The 22,035-nt window shown below is 37.8% G+C and overlaps 1 protein-coding gene across 1 annotated transcript; it reads right to left on the reverse strand.

Annotated features, from left to right (window-relative positions):
* Nucleotides 1-2,846: 2,846 nt before the first annotated feature.
* On the reverse strand, nucleotides 2,847-7,707 carry LOC101742499 (probable RNA-directed DNA polymerase from transposon BS). The gene is made up of 4 exons (XM_038018035.2): nucleotides 3,823-7,707; nucleotides 3,586-3,744; nucleotides 3,331-3,487; nucleotides 2,847-3,235 (listed from the first exon to the last, which is right to left on the reverse strand). The coding sequence occupies exon 1, from the start codon at nucleotides 7,073-7,075 to the stop codon at nucleotides 4,115-4,117; it is 2,961 nt and encodes a 986-aa protein (XP_037873963.2). The 5' UTR covers nucleotides 7,076-7,707; the 3' UTR covers nucleotides 2,847-3,235; nucleotides 3,331-3,487; nucleotides 3,586-3,744; nucleotides 3,823-4,114.
* Between the last annotated feature and the right edge of the window lie 14,328 nt (nucleotides 7,708-22,035).

Genomic DNA, 22,035 nt, shown 5'->3' on the forward strand with positions numbered 1-22,035 from the left:
TTTCACTACTAATCGAGCTCTCTTGGTTCCATTTTGTTTTGTTCTGAATACCCATTTTGTGTCTATTGCTTTACTTCCCATTGGTAATGTAGCTTCTTCCCATGTCTCTAATTTCACTTGTGAATTTAATTGTCTTTATTGCTTTTTCCCAGTCTTTGTTATGAATTGCATCTTCAAATTCTTGTGGGTCTCCCGATAAAAGACAGTATGCTATATTTAGATCATATTTTTCTAAGTTTTTTGGTTTGCGAATTTCTCTTCCTGATCTTGTTATATATTTCTGTATATTTATTCTACCTTTTTTATTCAATTTTACATTTTCTTCTTCATCATCTTGATTATTCTTTGATACTTCTTTATTTGTTTTATCAGGTATTCTATCATGTTGCATGTTTTCATCATTCTCATTAGGTATTCTTGTCTCTTGGTCAGCTTCTGTGTCCTTCTCAGTATCGTCATTTTGTATTAATTCATCTTCATAGTACGTTTCTCCTTTTATGTTATGCTTTTCTTCAGTTTCCTTGTAGTTTAATTGCGTTTCATCAATTCTGACATCTCTTGACACTATCACTTTATTACTTGTAGGGTCCCATAGACGATATCCATTTGGGCTATATCCTACGAGTCTCATTTCTTTAGCTCTTTGTAAAAGTTTATCTTGTTTTGGTATGATATGAACCCATGATTTTGATCCAAATATCCTAAGTCTTGTTAAGTCTTTGTTTCCAAACATTTTCTCTGCTGGGGTTTGAAAGTTGATAGCATACGATTGACATCTATTGGTTTGATAGACAGCACATCGCACCGCTTCACCCCATAAGGTTTTTGGTAAACCAGATTCAATTAATAAAGTTCGAGCTCTGTTATAAATATTTCTGTTCATGCGTTCTGAAACTCCGTTTGACTGTGGGCTATAAGGCAAAGTAAACTGTTGAACTATTCCCTTATCTTTGCAAAATTTATTTAGTTTTTCATTTTTAAACTCACCACCATTATCACTTCTGATTTTCTTGACTTTACATTCTATTTGTCTTTCCATTCTATTAACATATTCTATGAGCCTATCGGTTGCCTCACTTTTTCTTTGTAATAAGTATACCTCACAGAAATGTGTGTAATCATCTATAATTGTATGAAAATATACCTCATTTGTAAGTGTAGGAATATTTATTGGTCCTGATATATCTGTGTGTATGAGTTCTCCTATATATTTTGATCTCGGCCTGGGTGTTGTAGAGAATGGTAATCTTGTTGATTTTCCTTCTACACATATTCCACATGGTTTTTCTGAGATAGGTAATTTCAATAATTTTAAGTGTTTTCTATTAGCATGTCCTAACCTTTTATGCCATAGATCTTTATCATTGTTTATCGAATAACATTTTTCTAAGTTTAATGTAAGATTGATTGCATACAGACTATTAAGCATGGTACCATAAATTATGTTATTTCCTTTAGCAATTGATACAGAATTTTTATGAAATCTGACAGAATTTCCTTTCTCTAATAATTTTTTAACAGATAATAAGTTGTGGGATAGCCCCTTGACAAGTAGTGCTTCTATTTTAATAGGTAAGTTATTATATTTTACATTTAAAATCCCTTTTTTACTTGAAAACAAATATTGACCATTAGCAACATAAATCTTAGTTTTAGTTTCTAAATATTCAATGTTTGACATGTACTTTTCATAACTATCAATGACTAAATTTTGAGATGCTCCTGAATCAATAATAAACTTAATGTCCTCATTATACACATCAACAGATAGTACCTTTTCACTGGCAACAAAAGAAAATGGATTTCTCTCACTTAAAGCACTTTTTCCTTGTTGGGGTATGATGTCCCTTGATGATCCCCTCGATTGTCCTCTCACGTTGCCTCTGGGATTGCCTCGGTTAAAGCCTCTGCCGTTACCTGGATTGAAGTCTCTGCCGTTGCCTCGATAGAAGTCTCTAGTGTTACTTCCGTTGAAATATCCGACGTTGCCCATTTTGCCTCGATGCTGTCCTCTCATTAAGTGTCCAGTTCTGCACTGTATAGCTTTGTGACCAGTTTTACCACATTTAAAGCAACTGAGGAAGCTGTGTGCATCCTGTGATTCTATTGAATTATTTTGGTTTTTTAGTTCTGCATCTAACAATTTGCTTTTGACATACTCTGTTGTAAGTTCCACATTAGTAGTTTCTAAGGCGGCAATTGTAGTATTGTAGCTGTCAGGCATAGTCAGTAGTAAGTGGCACACCTTGTCTTGTTCATTTACTGTGCTTCCAGTTTCTTCTAATTGTCTTATTAACATATCAAAATTGTTGAAGTGGTCGCTCAGTTCGACACTGGGGTCACATTTTAAGGTTAATAATTTCTTCCTGACGTATAACGCAGATAACGTACTTTTTCTTTTGAATATTTTTCGTAAGTTTTCGATCATCTCTTTTGCACTCGTAGCGCTTCTGACGTATTCCAAGTGTTTGTCTGAGAGGCAGTTGACTATCAAACTTCTAGCTTTTGCGTCTTTCTTTTTGAATTTTTCTGACTTCAATATTTCCTCTGTTATGCCATCTTCAATTGCTTCTTTGCATTCCTTTTCCTCTAGGATGCATGATATTCGAAATATCCACGTGCTGAAATTAGTTCCAGTAAACTCTGGAAGTAATTTTCTTGAAGCGTCGTCCGCCATTTTAGTTCCGAGTAATTTTTCTTGTATTTTTTGTCTTCCTCTTGACTTTTCGCTTTTATTGTTATTATTATATTTCTTCTTCGTTAAATTAATTCTTCAAAACTCCAAGTGGCGGTCGTTGCGCAGTGGAAGCGTATTGGAGTTCTTCTGGCAAATTATTACACAAAAGTACGGGCACCATTTTATTAGCAGAGCGGAAGGGAAGTGAAGTGACATAGATACATTTTGTAATAACACATTATAGACTAACTAAACTAAATTATAGACTAACATGTATAGCCACAGAATAGTGCACAGATCCTAAAATATACTCAACAATGGAAATATTCTGCAATCAAATTAGCTCTTTCTGTACTAAAAGTTTCCTCAGTGCTACTTTCTGTAGGTAACACATCTGCCTCAGGAATTTCTACTTCTGGTGATATATCATCAAGCTTCTTCAGTCGACAAATGTTGTGGAGTACAGCTGTAGCTATAATCACTGCATTCGCTCTTAGAAGGCTCAGGCGCAATGTTAAGGCTACAACAGGGAATCTTCGTTTCCAAACTCCAAAACATCTAAAATAAAAAATTAGTTAATTTTTTTTAGTTTGAAAATACTTGATTATAAGTTTAAAAGATTTTATTATCAAAATCAAATTATCAAGAGTTACCTTTCAATGCAGTTTCTTGTTCGAATATGGGCTTCATTATAAAGCTGTTGGCCCCGTGTCTGTGTGTTAATTAGTGGCGTTAATAAATATGGCTTCAAGGGATAAGCACTATCTCCAAGTAACCACTTATTTCCAAATGAGCCATTTTCACACTGAGCTAAATTGAAGAGAAAAATTAATTATAATTAATATTATAAGAAATTGAGTACTAATGAATACTGATTATCATTAGGTATCTATTATATGGGCACCTACCTCGCAAGTCTGAATTATTAAATATTGTGGCATCATGAGCTGAACCTGGCCAACGAGCCACCACATTCATAAATAATAAATCTGCATTGCTGCACACAGCTTGGACATTAAGGGAAAAGTAACCTTTTCGGTTTCTAAATTCTTCTTCAATCTGAGAACCTAAAATAGAAGTATTGAGTATTTAGCTTAGGATAGCTTTAGTTGGTTCCTTAGTATAGCACATAATTAAGTACTTACATGGTGACTGAATCCTAATGTGTGTACCATCAAGTGTACCAAGGACACGTGGGAATCTTGAAACAGCATAAAAGTCTTGTTCGGTATCGGAATGCATGTAGATATACTTGCTATATAGCTGTGCTATAGCATTACTGACGTCGCGAACAGTACGACATGCTGATGCTTTCGAAACACCTATAAAGTCTGCTAATGATAGTAGCATAGTTCCTAAGGCATTTTTTTTTTTTTTTTTTTTTTTTTTATTGCCTTTGTAGGCAGACGAGCCTACGGCCCACCTGATGGTAAGTGGTCACCGTCGCTCATGGACGTCAGCAATGCCAGGGGCAGAGCCAAGCCGCTGCCTACCATAAAGAACTCTCCGCAAGCCTCGTTTGAAGAAGGACATGTCATAGCGCTCGGAAAACACCGTGGAGGGGAGTTCATTCCAAAGCCGGATGGTACGTGGCAAAAAAGATCTTTGGAAACGCACTGTCGATGAACGCAGCGGTTCCAGATAATATGGATGAACTCTGCTCCGATGGCGGGAGGTGCGATGATAAAAAGGAGATGAAGGAATCATCTCGAATAATTCCTCAGAGCATTCCCCATGGACCATGCGGTATAAAACACAGAGAGAACCGAAGTCCCTCCGTAGACCCAGAGGTTCCAAGCGATCCGCGAGAGCAGGACTATCGACCATCCGAACAGCCCGTTTCTGTATGGAGTCAAATGGAAGTAGCTGGTATTTGGGAGCCCCGGCCCAGAGGTGAGAGCAGTACTCCACGCGAGGTCGGACCTGCGCTTTATAAAGCGCAAGTCTCTGTCCAGGCGTGAAATACCGCTTCGCTCTGTTGAGAACTCCCAACATTTTAGAGGCCAATTTGGCTTTACCTTCCAAATGACTCCGAAACTGGACATCGCTCGAAATATCGACCCCCAGAATCCCGATACTCGCGGAAAGCTGCAGGGATACTCCTTGAAATTCCGGCGCCATGACAAAAGGGTCCTTCTTCGCAGTGAACGCGCAAACCTGTGTCTTCAATGGGTTGAACTGAACTGAATTCAGTTCACCCCACTTGGAGACCCGCCCCAGAGAGTTCTCCACTTCAGACACAAGTTTTAATCGCCTCTCGTGTACAACGCTTCGAGAGAGACTCTGATGGCCGATATATCGCGCATCCCCCGTGCTGTCATCCGCATAGCAATGCATGCCATCAATAGATAGCATGTCATTGATATGCAGTATGAAAAGCGTGGGGGAGAGCACCGAACCTTGTGGAACACCAGCGTTGATGGTCATGGTATCGGAGCAGCAGCCGTCGACGACAACTGCGATGCTCCGTCCATCCAAAAAGCTAGCGATCCACTTGCAGAGTCCCTCAGGGATCCCGTATGCTGGAAGCTTCGATAGAAGTGCCCTATGCCAGACCCTGTCGAAGGCCTTCGCGATGTCAAGGCTCACAGCGAGAGCCTCGCCCTTGCTTTCCAAGGTTTCAGCCCATTTATGTGTGAGGTATACAAGAAGATCGCCAGCTGAGCGACCATGACGGAAACCGTACTGCCGGTCACTGATCAGCTGGCGATCCTCAAGATACTTAAGAAGTTGGATGTTTATGATTCGCTCCATCACCTTGGAAAGCAAGGAAGTTATCGCGATAGGTCTGTAATTCGAGGGGTCCGACCGGTCACCCTTCTTGGGGATGGGGTGGACATGAGCAGTCTTCCATGAAGACGGAACCCTGTTCGTATTGTACGAGAGGCGATATAGACGCGTTAGCGCGGGTGTCAATTCAGGGGCGCATGTTTTTAGAACCACTGCGGGGATGCAATCTGGCCCACTCGACTTATGGACATCAAGAAGCCGAAGCTCCTGCCTGACTGCACGCTGTGTGATGCGAATCTCAGGCATGGAGCTGTCACACCGGGAGATGTTGGGCGGCGTGGCTCCTCCGTCATCCAAAGTCGAGTATGAGGCAAAGAGCTTGACCAGAAGGTCAGCCTTCTCCTTCGCACTATGAGCCAGACTGTCATTGGACTTACGCAGTGGTGGAAGGCTAGACCTGCAGAAGTTACCTTCTGCAGCCTTAGCTAGCGACCAGAAAGCACGGCTCCCAGAGGGATAGCTATTCAGTCGCTCGCCAATTCTGGCAACGTGCTCCGACTTCGCTTTGGCAATAACCCTCTTATAGGACCTAGAGGCGGCGTTAAATTTCCGCCTTTTCTCCGAGATATCAGGATCCCGGCATCTCCTAGCAACATTAAATGCCACGTATGCAGATCGCTTGAGGCGTGCAGCATCCCTACTGGCTTTATTATACCAGGGTTTGCTGCGACCCCCAACGGGCACCTCAGAAGATGGAATGAATAATTCCATTCCCTGAAGCACCACGTCTTTAAGTCGGTCCGCACAGACGTCAGGATCATCGGAGGAAAAGCAGAGCCGCCCCCATGGGTAGGATGCGTAAAATTCACGCATTCCATCCCAGTCTGCTGACCTGTACCGCCAAACTCTTCGAAACCCGGTCGTCGTTCGACGACTAGGACGAGAGAGTGGTATGGCAGCACGGATAAGGCAGTGATCAGACGATCCAAGTGGAGCGTCGACCACCACACTGTATCCAGCTGGGTGAGTGGTCAGCAGAAGGTCCAACAAAGAAGGCTCGTGCCCCTCAATGTCTGGGACACGGGTGGGCTGTGTCACCAGTTGTGAGAGGCCGTAGGACAAGGCGAAATCGTAGGCAGCCCGACCCGGGAGGTCAGTGGTTCTGGACCCCAACCACTCCTGGTGATGAGCGTTAAAGTCACCAAGGACCACCACCTCCGCAGATGGGTACTGCTCAAGCACGCGGTCAGTCCCCTCTTGTACATGCTCAAACAGAGCTGACCCCGCATCACTGCTGTGAGACCTGTACAGGCAAGCGTAGACTCTGGTACAGCCCCCATAGTCCACGCGTAGCCACAAGAGGGACAGGTCCCGTTGCTCGAGGCCCCGAAGCCGACGACAGCAGACATCCTCCCGGATAAACACGCAGACCCCGGCTTTACGCAGGAAGGTGTGCTCCAATGCGTAGCCGGGGTATCCGAGGTACGACGTATCGTCCGGGGCAGATATCTGCGTCTCAGTCAGGAAAAAGAGGGCAGGCTGCGCCGTCTCAAGGTGGTGATGTACGGCGTCAAGGTTACTGTGTAGGCCCCTGACATTGCTGAAATCCACATTAAACGTGGAATGGGGATCCGCCGAAAAAACTCTTTTTCTTTTGTCGACTTTCATAATTTTAGTTGGAGAGTAAGGATTTGGAGAGGTAGGATGCTAGAGGTGAGATCAAGGCAATACCTGAATAAAGCGCAGGGCACAATGAACACTCGATCCGGGGTTGCGCGAGAAGCTGACGCAGGGCATGGAAGGGCCCCCAGTCCACCCTGCATACGATCGCCGGGATCCACTCCGGTCTCCGACTCCGGCACGACGACCGCATGACAGGATTTTACACCGGTTGGCGGGACAGCTTCCTGGGGCGGAGTTTAGTTGTGACACCCAGGTTCAGGTCCCCTACTGACCGGCGGGCGGCGGCAGGCACCGTTTCACTGGGTCTCCCTATACCCCCGTCAGCAACCCACGCCCCGCGGGCTTGCGCGCACGTTTGCTCTGCATGTTCCAAGTATCACCAAGACTCACCCCCAACAAGGAGGAGGAAAGGAAAGGAATAGAACTGGCTCTCCAACCCACATGCCGGAACACAGCTAGGCTATTTGGCGGCAGACTCTAGTTGGAGGGTGGTCGCCAGCCAGTCGGACTAGGTCCTACCACCGATTGTGTTTTCGGCTCCCGTTTAGCACCACCCAGGGGTTACTTGTAGGGAATCGCGGGTTAAACCTACGGAAGCGGGAAGCATCAACCCCCAAAGAACCTTAAAGTTAATAGCAGTTGATGTAAGGGAGATATTCCATGATTCCTAGAATTAAAATAAACTAGTAAATACTATTTTCATGTATCACGTGTTAAATAGTTAACTACTTCATAAAATACCAATTAACAGATGGCATTAAAAATACGAACCTGGTTCCTTTTACCTTTAAAAAAGTATAAATTTCACCTAACAGTAATTGCACAGACAGCTTGTCGAGCCGAAATCTTAGTTGAAACTCCTGATTATCGAGCTCTGAATAATAATTGATTCTTGTTTTATACACTCTATTGCTTCGCGTATCATCACTTGAATCGTCGCTTGAATTCAGTAACATTAAAACTTCGTTATCACTTTCTGAACTCGACATTTTAAAAGAAAAAACACAAACACGAAAATTCCAAAGCACAACCGAACAAAATCGGTAGGTTATAAAATGCTCTACGCGTGGTAGTTTTGACAGCTCACTGACATTTCTAAAATAATACAGGATTACTACAGACAACAGTCTCCATACAAAACGCAGTACGAACCGTTATGTTAGCCCTCCCATCCGTTAGTAGCAAGTCATCAGTAATTTTAAAAACGAGTCGTTTTTATAGGAACTATTTTGTCCTACGATTCGTAGATATTGTACCGGATCGTAATATAAAACGATTCGTTTTTTGGATATTGGAACCCTCCGTTAATGGAAATCTCTATACGCAGCAAAATGACCTTCAAAATGGCGGGGCTGCCCCCTCCCCCGCGCGCGATGTGTTTACAGTCTTTACTTAGCGTAATAAATTCTTTGATTCTTTAGCTATCCAGTGGTGTAACTGAAATTTGGATGGAGATGATAGATATGTAGCTACAACACTAAACTGTATCCTCCGATTTTGTTATCATTCGTTTTTTTGGATTGCGTCCCTATGGAAGTAATTTTAAAGACGTATTCACGTCAAAAAAGATAAATTATATTTTTTTGATAGATCTAGAAAAAAACAACCGAGTAATGTTAATTTTCATGCATAAAAGGCAAAATAAATTTAATATTGCAATTTTAAATTTCATGTTTTTTAGTCTGTTATTCGAATGTCAAAAATGCTGTATGCCATAATCAGGGTTGGATTTCATACTACAATTGTGGTATTGAAAAAAAAGCACGTAGCCCAGTCATATTAGGTAAAAAAAGGGGTCAACCTCGGAATGAAAGATAATAAGCTGCAAATTGGTATGAACCTTTGTTTTGTCATTCTAAATGTTGTCTCAAAAGTCACAATCGTTATCGTGTCCGCGTCTCAAGATATTCAAGGTCAAAGGTCACAAAAATCGGTTTTTCGCGAATATCTGGCTTCCTATCGGTTAAATGAGATTTGCATATATTATAAAAGTTGTAGGCTATAAAATTCCCTACAACTTTTGTTTAAACTTTTTTTTCATACGACTAACCGTTTTGAAGGTAGAGCGCGAAGAGTGCACATCGTACAGTCATATACGGCCTAATGCAAGGTCAAGCGTGAGTTATGGTTATCAGTACGTTATAAAGTCAATTATTTACTTGGAAATTATAATTATTAAACAATGCCTATTATTTATGTACTAACTATTAATTATTTATATTTAATTAAAGTAAGTAACTTGATTATTTATATATAATTATTCATATTTAACTATTTAAGTATAAAATATTATTAATTCTGGATTATATATTTTAGTTTTATTTTAAGTTAACACGACATTATATATCTTTTCTTTAAAACGCGTAAATTTCTCAATACTTATATACCTGGAAATACTTGTCCCTACCCTATGCCCTTTTCTATTCATTGCCGGGACAGATGTTCTATAGTATTCAAGGCCACTCTCTCCACTTTGTATGAGTCAAGATTATTCGTTAGTTTGAAATTGTACCGTTGCAACTACGGACGTACGGTTTTAAGAGCTATGGCTGATTTGTGTTTTATATGTGATAAGAAACTTTCAGAAGGTGTTTCTGTGAATGTCGTACGTGGTTTACAAACTTTAAAAACTGCAAGTATTGAAAGAAATGATGGACATATAGACTATTTAAATACTTTAAGTTCTGTAAATGTGCATTCCGAGTGTCGAAAAGTGTACACGAGTAAAAATGTTATTATTGCATCAAAACGACGCACAGATGAGAGTGAACCTTCAACGTCAAGTGCACCTCGTAAAAAACGAAATGAAGTCTTTGATTTTGGAAAGTTATGCTTATTTTGTGGCCAAGAAGCTGATGAAATAGCAGAAAAGAAAAAAAAATTAAAGTATAGACGGACAATAAGTAATGTAAGTACTTTTGCATTCAAAGACAACGTAATTAAGAGAGCAGAAGAACGAAACGATTCCTTAGGAGAATTAGTAAAGGAACGTATATATTACGAGTATGATTTGATCGCTGCTGAAGCAAAGTATCATACTATTTGCTATACTAACTTTTTAACCCGAGTACCATCTGCAGATAAAAAGCCTCGCCAAGATGATCAAGTCACTCAAGCAATGAAGGAGATTTTTTATTATATAGAAAATAATGAAGACTCTCAATTTACTTTGAAAGAACTTAAAGATGTCCCTACGGAATACATACCTGACGATAAGACAATTATTACAAAATTACAACAAAAGTATTTAACTGATATAATAATCACAAAAAAAAATTGGATCATTTACAATTATATCTTTCCGTGATACACAGCTTAACGTATTATCAAAAACTTGGTACGAAAATAAAAAAAGTACTCCTGTAGAAGAACGTCTACGGATTGTAGAAGCTGCTGCGGCTATTATTAGGGAAGACATCAGATCATCTGTAGTTGAAACAAAAACGTATCCACCTCCGAATAAAATGCTAGATTGTATTAATGAAGAAATACCAAAAACATTATCACATTTTTTGGAAGAAATGATATTAAAAAATAGAAAAGGACAAGTAGATCATTTAAAAACGAAATGCACATCTATTAGCCACGCAATAATGGCTTCGATACGAGAACGTTCATTTTCATCACAGCTACTGTTGGGCCTTTCCGTATTTCTTCACAGAAGATATGGGTCTAAAAAATTGTTGGATGTTTTATCATCTTTAGGATTTGCTGCATCATATAATAATACCATACAGTATGAAGTTTCAGCAGTTTACCATCCACAACCTCGTATTTTACCATCAGAGTCTGGTGCGTTGGTACAATATGTTGGAGACAATGCAGATATTAATGTCAGTACTCTTGACGGTAATAATACTCTTCACGTTATGGGAATGATAAAAATAATTACTCCGAAAGATGCTGTAATTTATGATGATCGCATAAAAAAATGTACAACTAAACCGAGTGCAAAAGAGTTAGCAGCAATATCACATGTATCTCTTTTAGCATATGAAAAGCCAGTTGTACCTGGGTACAGCAAGATTCAAGTCCAAAATCTACATGATGATCAAGTACTGATTGAAAAAAAATTTAATGCAGTTGATTTGTTGTGGTTATACGGAAAATGGAAGAATCTTTCACCGTTGCCAGGGTGGAATGGCTATCTTCAACAACTTACGAAAAATAATCAAAATTTTTCAACTTCTCAGGTTATATTTCTACCTTTCATTGATCATCCTGCCAGTAATTTAGACACAATTTATACAACTTTACATAGTGCTATAAATATTGCCAAGTCACATCAACAAAAAACGTGCATAATTACATTTGATCAGCCCCTGTACTCAAAAGCACGTGAAATGGTTGCTGCGTCAGATGCAAACTCAGACTTGTCTAAAACAGTTGTCAAACTTGGAGGATTTCATATGCTCATGTCTTTTCTTGGATGCATAGGACATGTAATGGACGGTAGTGGTCTCAAGGAAGCTTTAAGTAAAATATATGCTACAAATTCGGTCGACAAAATGTTGAATGGTCACGCTTATGCAAGAAGTATCAGAGGCCATATATTATTACGACTTGCATTATCAATAAAGATTTTTGAAGAGATGAAAATTGAAAATTGTGTGTTAGATGAGTTAATTGAACAGATAACTAGTCGCGATGTTTCCTACGAAGATGTTGAAGGATGTACGAGCAGCTCCAACTCGTTAATTGATCAATTTCAGGATAAACTAAAAGAATTAAAAGCTCGAGGTCCCACGGCACAGTTATGGGTGCAATATTTTGAAATGGTATCAATAGCCCTAGATTTCATTCGCGCTGAAAGGCTGGGACTTTTTCAAGAACATTTGGATGCAGTGCGAAAAATGCTGCCCTATTTTCATGCTGGTGGTCATTTCCTATATGCGAAGTCAGCTCATTTGTATCTTCAAGATATGTTAAAACTTGAGGAGACAATGGATCAACAGGTTTTTGAGAACTTTAAAAACGGATTCTTTACTGTAAAACGAACAGAAAAATTCAATTCTGGTACATGGACAGACATGGTAATCGAGCAAAGTCTGATGAAATCTATGAAGACAGAAGGAGGAGTATCTCGAGGCCGAAGTACACAAGAAAGTGTTCTATGTAAGTGGGTATATGCTATGTATGCCACGAATACAATTTGTGAAGAAATTGAACGGTTTTGTAACATTTCTTTCGATTCTGTGGACCAACATGTTGATGCTAGAGATTCACGAATAAAAAGGGATGATACTGATGTAAATGAACTGGTTGGTTGGTTTACGCTTCATAATCCCTTTCCAAATGCGAATCAGTTGGTATCCTTAGCTTCAGGAATCGTTGGAAATGACCAAATTCATTGTTACCGAGCCCATGAAATCGGATTGCAATCTATGGTAAAGATAACTGGTTTGAACTTCAACGAAATAAAGTTAAAACGCGTCGATAAGGTTTTACCGCTTTCAGCCATTAACAAATCTGTCAAAATTAATGATTGTAAAGTTTCTATAGATCCAATGTTACTTTTCCAGAGAATAACTGTAAGCAAAAAATTTGAAAGTAATTTACAAGAATATCTTCAGTATGAACTAAGTCCGTATCCGACATCTTTATTTGATAGTAATGGCATGAGAAAAACCACGAAAGCAACATTATATGACAATATGATGCCTGTCGTTATCGATCTTGATGAAAATAATGTAACATACATCATCGATGGTGGATTTCTTCTGCATCGCGTCGTATGGAGCAAAGACGATACTTTCTCTATTATTTTAAATAAGTACATTAAATATTTACAAACACATTATGGCTCAGCAATTGTTGTTGTATTTGACGGATATTCGGACTATAGTAAAAATATTAAAGCACTGGAACAACAAAGAAGAACTGCTGCACTTTCAAAATCATATGAAGTTTGTTTTGACGAAACAATGGTTGTGCCAATCAGTCAAGAAATTTTTTTATCAAATCGGTCTAATAAAAAAAAATTTATCGACATGCTTGTTGAAAAATTTAAAACTGTTAATATCACAACAAAACAAGCCAGAGATGATGCTGATGTTCTCATCATTGACACAGCTATTGCCTTATCAGAACATCAAAAGACTGCTGTCATCATAGGAGAAGATATCGATTTGCTCGTTATTTTAATTGGACGTACTCATTCACATCATCAGGAAATTTTTTTGAAAAAAGTTGGCAAAGGCAATGTCAAAACACAAATATATTCTACTAAAAGTTTCGACCAATATCCTCGTACTAAAAAGCACATTTTATTTTTACACGCATTCAGTGGCTGTGACACGACTTCTGCGCTATTTAAAAAAGGAAAAAAAACTGTTACTAGAGCATTGGAAAAAATTCCTGATTTAGATAAACTGGTGGAAGTATTTCAACAAGAAAACTGCCCAAAACAAACATTATTAGAAAATGGAGTGCGCATCTTGTTGGCATTATATAATGCTCCAAAATCTGAGGACAACATTGATCATTTCCGCTACACGCAATTCATCAAATTTACAAAACTAAATAAACCTGTACAACTGTCAACACTTCCACCAACAAGTGTAGCAGCTCATCAACACATAAAACGTGTCTACTACCAGATTCAAACGTGGTTAGGGAAGGACTTAGAACCTCAAGAATGGGGCTGGATGCTTGAAAATGAAATCCTGGAGCCCATACGAACGTTATTACCTCCAGCACCAGCCGAACTACTAAACGTAATATTTTGCAATTGCAAAAATGGTTGTGGTTCCCGCTGTGGATGCAGAAAATCAGGGCTACAATGTTCTTTAGCTTGCGGCCAGTGCAACGGACAAGCTTGCCTCAACGCTTCACTGTATCCAAGTAATCCCGATGAAGAAAATACATATGATCCCGATATTCTCGAAGGTTTGGAGATGAACATGACAGATAATGAGGATGATGACAATGAATCGAACATTTTTGAGCGACAAGAAGAAGAAGACAACGAAGAAGAAGAAGATAATTAGCTTCCATTTCCAATTTCATTACAATTAAAATCAACAAAGATACTTTTGATATTTGAACTCACATTTTGATAAATGTATATTATGCCGTATTTAATAATAAATAAAAATATGTGTAAAATATATACTCTTACTATAATTTTAACTTAAAATAAAACTAAAATATATAATCCAGAATTAATAATATTTTATACTTAAATAGTTAAATATGAATAATTATATATAAATAATCAAGTTACTTACTTTAATTAAATATAAATAATTAATAGTTAGTACATAAATAATAGGCATTGTTTAATAATTATAATTTCCAAGTAAATAATTGACTTTATAACGTACTGATAACCATAACTCACGCTTGACCTTGCATTAGGCCGTATATGACTGTACGATGTGCACTCTTCGCGCTCTACCTTCAAAACGGTTAGTCGTATGAAAAAAAAGTTTAAACAAAAGTTGTAGGGAATTTTATAGCCTACAACTTTTATAATAAATGCAAATCTCATTTAACCGATAGGAAGCCAGATATTCGCGAAAAACCGATTTTTGTGACCTTTGACCTTGAATATCTTGAGACGCGGACACGATAACGATTGTGACTTTTGAGACAACATTTAGAATGACAAAACAAAGGTTCATACCAATTTGCAGCTTATTATCTTTCATTCCGAGGTGAAAGCCCTAATATGACTGGGCTAACGGGAAGTGTTGAAGTAGGCGGGCGTCCTTACCTAAATTAATTTGATATTACAGGATAACTCATCCTGTAAGTTGTAAAGTGTATACATTAATAGTTATTATATATATGCATTTATGACTATTCATTTAATTTTTTCTGTTTCCTTCGCCTGGTTAATTGATTTCATTGTATTGTATGTAAATAGGATTTTTCTTTTGGCGTCCATTCTTCGGGCTCCAACGAAAACCCTGGCGGGACATATCTCCAGGTGTCTCATGTAGTCACAATCGATGCGTCGGGAATGGAAACGGAAAGTTTAATTATAGAAACAGATTGTTCGGAAAGCATGAAATCGGTTAAAAGAAAGAGAATCTCAGCTAAAATCCAAAAGAAGAGACGGAATCATAGACATAAGAGTCTATCAGATTGCCAACTTTCCCTTAATGATTTAAAGCATAATTTTATTTCTAAAGTGCTTGAGCTTGATGATAAAAACACTGTAAATCCACCATAATGAGGCTGCTCACTCTAACAATATTACAAGTAACCCTCGCGCTGCTAGGTCGCTTTACCAGGCGTCAGACCTTGCGCCTTATGTTGTCAGTGTTCAAAAAATCTTACAACCAAATCAAACCGGATCTATTCACCCAGTACAATTTAGATTTTTCCTTAAAAAAAGTTTAATAAAAAGCATTGTAGAGGGAAGCATCAAAAAGTTGGAAGGAACAGGTTGTCTTTACAATTTGAAACATTTCAGGATGCTAACACGTTTCTAAATGCAAAACTCTTGATGTTAATAAATACAAAGCATTTATTCCGGCCATCACTATCACCCGCATGGGAATAGTGAGAGGTGTTCAATGTGATTGGGACGACAAAGATATTATGGAAAATATTGAGCTTCCGCACAACTGTGGAAGCATTTTGAAAGTTCGGAGATTAAACAGAAAGGTATATGACGGCGAGACGCCCAAAGTTCATTCCAACTGAGACCTTAGTTCTAACCTTTGATGGGAAAGTGTTACCTCCCAGGGTCTTTATATGTTTCTGATAAAAATATTATTTATTCTGTTTATCATCACTACATAATATAAAACAAAGTCGCTTTCTCTGCCCCTATATCTCTATGTATACTTAAATCTTTAACACTACGCAACGGATTTTGATGCGTTTTTTTAAATAGATAGAGTGATTGAAGAGGAAGGTTTTGTATTAATAATAACATCCATTAAATAGTGGAGAAATACTGTTATTTTTGAGGTTTCTAATGTGATGTCGTAAATAATTACATTTTTTTACTTAAATATATTTCACATAATTCACATTGCAAACGCAGGTTGAACCCTACGAGATATATCAAAATATAATAAAGTACTAAGTATTACATTGTAAGTAAGTACACATAAGTAAGACATTGAAAAGGTCTTCAGAAAACTCCGCGATGGTATATGTCTATCTGTTATGGATATCCCACAATACCATTTTTTGAAATTTACGACTGCTGTATTGGTTAAAATCGCTTCGAAAGTTATCCTTATCCAATTAATTAAATACATTGTGGATTTAATATCGATCTGTATGGCATTGGGGAAGGCCTATGTCCAGCAGTGGGCAGATAAAGGCTGATGATGATAATGATGAATGATATGGCCCTTTACAGCATATGTTTTAAATGAATATTTTCGAAGATATTACAGATTTGAAAATGCGGGACGTAGTGTTTGCGGCGGTACCGGCCGGCGGGTGCGGCGGGAGCGTGCCTATAAATAGCACGTCGGAGGCCGTTGTTCACCCCGGTCACCGTCCTCGTCGAACCCGTCGCTTGCGACGAAGGGCTCGACGAGCGAACTAACCCATAGACACAGCCCACTGAGTTTCTCGCCGGATCTTCTCAGTGGGTCGCGTTTCCGATCCGGTGGTAGATTCTGCGAAGCACTGCTCTTGCTAGGGTCAGTGTTAGCAACTCTCCGGTTTGAGCCACGTGAGCTCACCTACAAACGTTAGGGAGAAGCTGAAATAGCCTCTCTAGCCTCTCAAGGCTAACAGCATAGGTAGGAAAAAAATAAAAATGTTGTTTACCTTACATTGAAATAGCTTCTCAAGGCTCTCAGCTTAGGTGGGAAACCACGTAGTTCTCCCTATAGCACTTTATTCCTCGACCAATTCTATATCCCAAAATTTTTGTTAAAGTTAGTATCAAAATAATGTTCTTTAAAACACTAGTAGCGACATCTGTTAACAACTATTTGGCACACCTCATCATAATTGTCTATTAAAAGAATAAAAATAATGTTAGTCTGTGAACAACCTCAAAGCATGTTTTATTAGGTTATGGGCCCAGTCCCACTTTTAACAAATTATTAGAAGTTATTCAGTGCAATAGTTTCCTAAAAGTGAATTATGTCGACGTCGGGTTACCTAGTTAATGTGCCGAAACTCAAAGGTCGCGAAAATTTCGATGATTGGGCGTTCGCAACAAGTAATTTTTTGCTACTCGAAGGCTTGGAGAACTTGGAGTACTTGGAGAACCTTCCCGCGGAAGTCAGTGAAGCTGAGATTAAAAAAGCCAAAGCCAAACTCCTCATGACTTGACTCTTCGTTATACGCGCATATCAAGAGTGAGACTACAGTAATCGGTGTATGGAATAAATTGAAACAATTGTTCGATGACACCGGGTATCAACGATTCGCCTCGAAAACTGTGATTCGATGACAAGCTACGTATCTCAAATAGTTGAAACTGCGCAGAAATTGAAGGGCACAGGATTTGAAATCACAGATGAGTGGATTGGATCATTACTTTTGACTGGACTCTCAGATAAGGTTTCACCTATGATAATGGCGATTGAACATTCAGGAATTGCCATTAGCGCTGACGTCATTAAGACAAAATTGCTCGATATGTGTGAGGAGGTTGGTACTACTGAAAAAGATTCTGCATTTTGGTCAAAACAACAGCGGTGGAAAAGTGGAAACACTAACCGTGGTGTGAAATCGCAAACGTCAACGTCAAATAGTGACAGAAATGACAGTGAAAGTTCAAATGGCGGTAAACAAACAAAATGTTACAATTGCAAGAAAATAGGGCATTTTAAAAATAAATGTCCCGAACTAAAAACAAAGAAAACCTTAAATGCTTTTAGTGCTGCATTTTTTAACGGAAATTTTAGTACAAAAGACTGGCACGTCGATTCGGGTGCAAGTGCACACATGACGGCAAGTCTAGATTGTTTAATGTTTACAGCTAAATAGACCCGTGCATGAAAACAAAGAAATAGTAGTTGCTAATCAAATGACTGTTCCTGTTGTGAGTGTTGGTGAAAAACAGATAACAACAAATGTAAATGGTTCTCAGTATGATGTCATTGTAAAGAATGTTTTATTCATACCGAAGCTCACGACAACCAAAAAAATAGTATCAAAATAATGTTCTTTAAAATACTAGTAGCGACATCTGTTAACATCTATTTGGCACACCTCATCATAATTGTCTATTAAAAGAATAAAAATAAAGTTAGTCTGTGAACAACCTCAAAGCATGTTTTATTAAATTTCATAGTTTGAAGTTCATATTATGTAACCTGTGATTTATCATATTTTATTTTCATTCCAATAGACTGCATTAACTTATTACAACTGTCCAAACTCATATCAGAGAGGGTTGCCATTAGTGAATCATCTCCCTGAACAATAATATCAAGTGCATATTCTCCATTTTGTTCAAGACACATCCATTGACACTGTTGCATGCAGCTCCAGTGTCCATTTTGATGGGAATCTTGATGGTATTGACTGTGAAATCTTGAATTATTTTATTGCCTGCATAACCAACAAAGAAATCTCCTTCAGCTTCATCCTTTTTGTTCTTATCTGGATCCTCAAGGACATTGACTTGCTTATGATAAAAATTTTGTTTCTTGGCTGATCTGCATATTTCACTAAAATGGTTAAGTTTCTTGCACTTCAGACACTCCTTACTGTATGCTGGGTATTTATTTATATTGTGAGATGTGTCACAGTTTCTGCAGTTCCTTATTGACTTTTTATTTACATATAGGATGGAGGACTCGTCGCTGTTCTTTGAATTTGTTTTTTCTTCTATATCGACGCAAGAAAGCGATCTTGTATCTCGAAAAAATATTAATATGAGTTTTAAACATCACTCGATTCAGAAAAAAATACCGTATCAAATGGTCTCGGTTTCATTTTTCTACGACAATTTTTTGTTTAGATACGACATCGATTTTTACATCAATATTTCGAAATCAAGACGAAAATATGTAGTAACTGAACCAAAATTTGCTATGTTATTATTTTGGTATACATACAACAAAATGGCTGCATATACTTCACAGATTACGATATATACCTCGACCGAGATGCATTACTTGCAATGAGTTACGCCCTTCACAGCCTATCACTATATAAATTTTGTATAGTTACAGGCTCGGAATTTATACGCCGACTTGAGTTACTACCAAGTTCTCATTCAGCAATTTACGTAATTTCTACAATTACAAAATTTTAAAATGCATTTTTCTATTTAAAAAATATACTTATCCCATTTTAAGGGATTGAATATTTTAGCTACTGGAATATACACGGCGCTTAGGGACCCCGGTAACCGTACTCGTCGAACTCGACAAAGAGGTCGACGTGCAACCTAACCCATGCATCAGCCCGCTGAGTTTCTCGCCGGATCTTCTCAGCGGGTCGCGATTCCGATCCGGTAGTAGATTCATTCGCGAAACAATTGCTCTTGAGTTGTTAGGTCTCCTTCGGAGGCGCTCGGGCAGTTGTTAGCAAATCCCACCCCTCTTGGCTGAGCCTTTGCTCGCCCACCTGTCCTGGTGAAACTGGAAAGGCCTTCGGGCCACCAGTAAACTTTCAATCATAAAAAAAAAAAAAAAAAAAAAAAAAATACACGGCATTCGTTCCCCGCTCCCCCGCGACTGCTCGCAGATGCACCGCGTACGGCTTATTGGTCATTCGACGCTCGACCGCTCAAAGTGTGAATGCAATTACGTAGTGTAAAGACGGCGCATGCTTTTCAAGTTTAGTTTAGTGAAATTTCAAAATATTGGTGAGTACTATTTACAATTTTGCCTTTTGTTTTGAAATGAAATAAATAATAAACATAAAAATCGGCAAAACATTTTAAGTATAATTATCAATAAGAGTTTTTTTTTCAGTCCAGACATATCGGAGGTCTGATAATATTACTACGTTATTACGAGTACAAGGTAATTAATACTAATTAAATAATTTTATCTCTGAGTTCACCCTTTTTGTTTTGTTATTATTTGTGAAGTCATTGTGTGTCATAATCTATAAACATAACTTATAATAAAAAGCAATTTTAAGTACCTATAAGTAAGTTATAGGTACACTTTGAATTTGTATTGGTTATACACACAAAAAATTACTGCCGCTGCATCTGTTTGAATAAAATCAACTGCTTCCATAGCGCAGCGTCAGTGAATGTAACCACGGTATGTAACGGGTTCGAATCCCGGTCGTGCTATTTTGATTAATTAATAAAATAATAATGCCCTTCAGACCGCAGCCTAGCTGACAATAGTTATCGATTTCGTAACAATGTTATAGTTATTTTTTATAGTTTTCAACTCACGTACAGAATTTGTTCGGTAAAAGAGTAACGAGCAGTAGGAATCTGTGGAGGTGTTCTGTGAATTACCACTTTCACTATCTGATTTTCAAAATCCTTCACATGCATTTTCTACTGTATTACCTAACTACAAACCTTTGTGTTACATCCAATGTGTTCCAACTGTTCTATCGCCCCACTGCTGGGCACAGGTTGGGTCTACTATCAGTGTGAGAGTGACAAAGGCTTTATTTTTGAAAAAAATATTATTAATAATCAATTTCTTGACGTTGTCTTTGTTACACTTTCTGAATGTATGTATAACAAGCATGTGGTAATTTCATTAGTACTTCGGTGTGCATCAATTTCGGCATATAGATTGCAATATCCTTTCTTAACAACTCTGTTATAACTATGGAGACACAGTTTGTTTTAAATTTTGCTGCATAGTAGCTAATGTGAAATTATTTTATATTTCCCGTACGTACCCTTATTATTTTTTTAAGGAAATTTGTTTATCATTTTGCATAATAATTATACTTTTAGATGGCCCAACGAAGACAGTGGCAAGAAGACCTGAAATCTAAAATAGCTGAAGATCAACCAAAAAAGAAGCCTAAAATAGATAAAGTTGGCATAATTAAATAACAGAAGAATTTTCTTACTAAAATGCCGTACAAATAATATTATTCCTAAACATATCAGTAATAATATGAAATGTATTTTATCATTAAATATTGAGGACCATCCTTTTAAGAAGATGTCGGATAGATTGATTACGGGTTTTCAAGGTTCGATATTGAGTCTGGAGATAAAGGTGACACTATGGAAATTGGACCAACAAAATAAACGGATAGTAGAGATGGAGGATAAGGTTAAAGGTTTGGTCTCAGAACAGTTATTTAGAAGATGTGAGGTAATGAACAACAGAAGATATATATTTTTAATTAGATAAAAAATACCAACATTAAAAAGTTTGCAAAAATAATAATATATTAAAAGAGAATAAAACAGCATTAGCAACCCACCACTTTGACCAACATCATAATTTTGAGTTTGACAAAATAGAAATCCTAGATAAAGAAATGAATTGGTGGAAACGTAATGTTAGCGAAATGATCTTTATAAAAACTAATGATACTGTGAATAAACGAACAGACACTAACAATTTAAGTATTTTATATAATGATATATTAAAAGAGTATAAATCTAATAGAAAAAAATAACCTTTATTTCATATATATTTGAATTTGATACTTAGCGCGGTTGGCGCTAGTATAAAATATTGTAAAGTATAGTCTATGTACTGAATGTTTTGATAGTGGGCTAACCTTTGTCACGCAATAGCAATTTTTTTATGTGTCGTGTTTTGCTTTGTTTCCAACAACAAAAATAGTAATTAACTAATTTAGCGGCTTTGTTGATTTGTATTAGTTTCTGATGTCTAAGGCAATTGTGCAGTGTAGGATAGTGATTGTTTAAATTCATATTATGGTAAATATGGTAGTGTCGACAATTGTTGTTTTTTATATTGTTGGTTATCAATATGTGTAATTTTCAGATGCCTGATGAAGGTCTATTAAAAGACCGAAACGTTGCAAAAATAATAATGTAATTTGTTATGATAGTCCTATCTTGTCCACATTCCTGAGATACACAAAAAAATATTGTA

Source organism: Bombyx mori, chromosome 20 (genome assembly GCF_030269925.1).
Source record: "Bombyx mori chromosome 20, ASM3026992v2".
Taxonomy (NCBI): Eukaryota; Metazoa; Arthropoda; class Insecta; order Lepidoptera; family Bombycidae; genus Bombyx; species Bombyx mori.

Excerpts from the sequence above, each read along its gene's own strand:
- LOC101742499 (XM_038018035.2), bottom strand. The coding sequence starts at position 7,075 with ATGAAAGTCGACAAAAGAAAAAGAGTTTTTTCGGCGGATCCCCATTCC.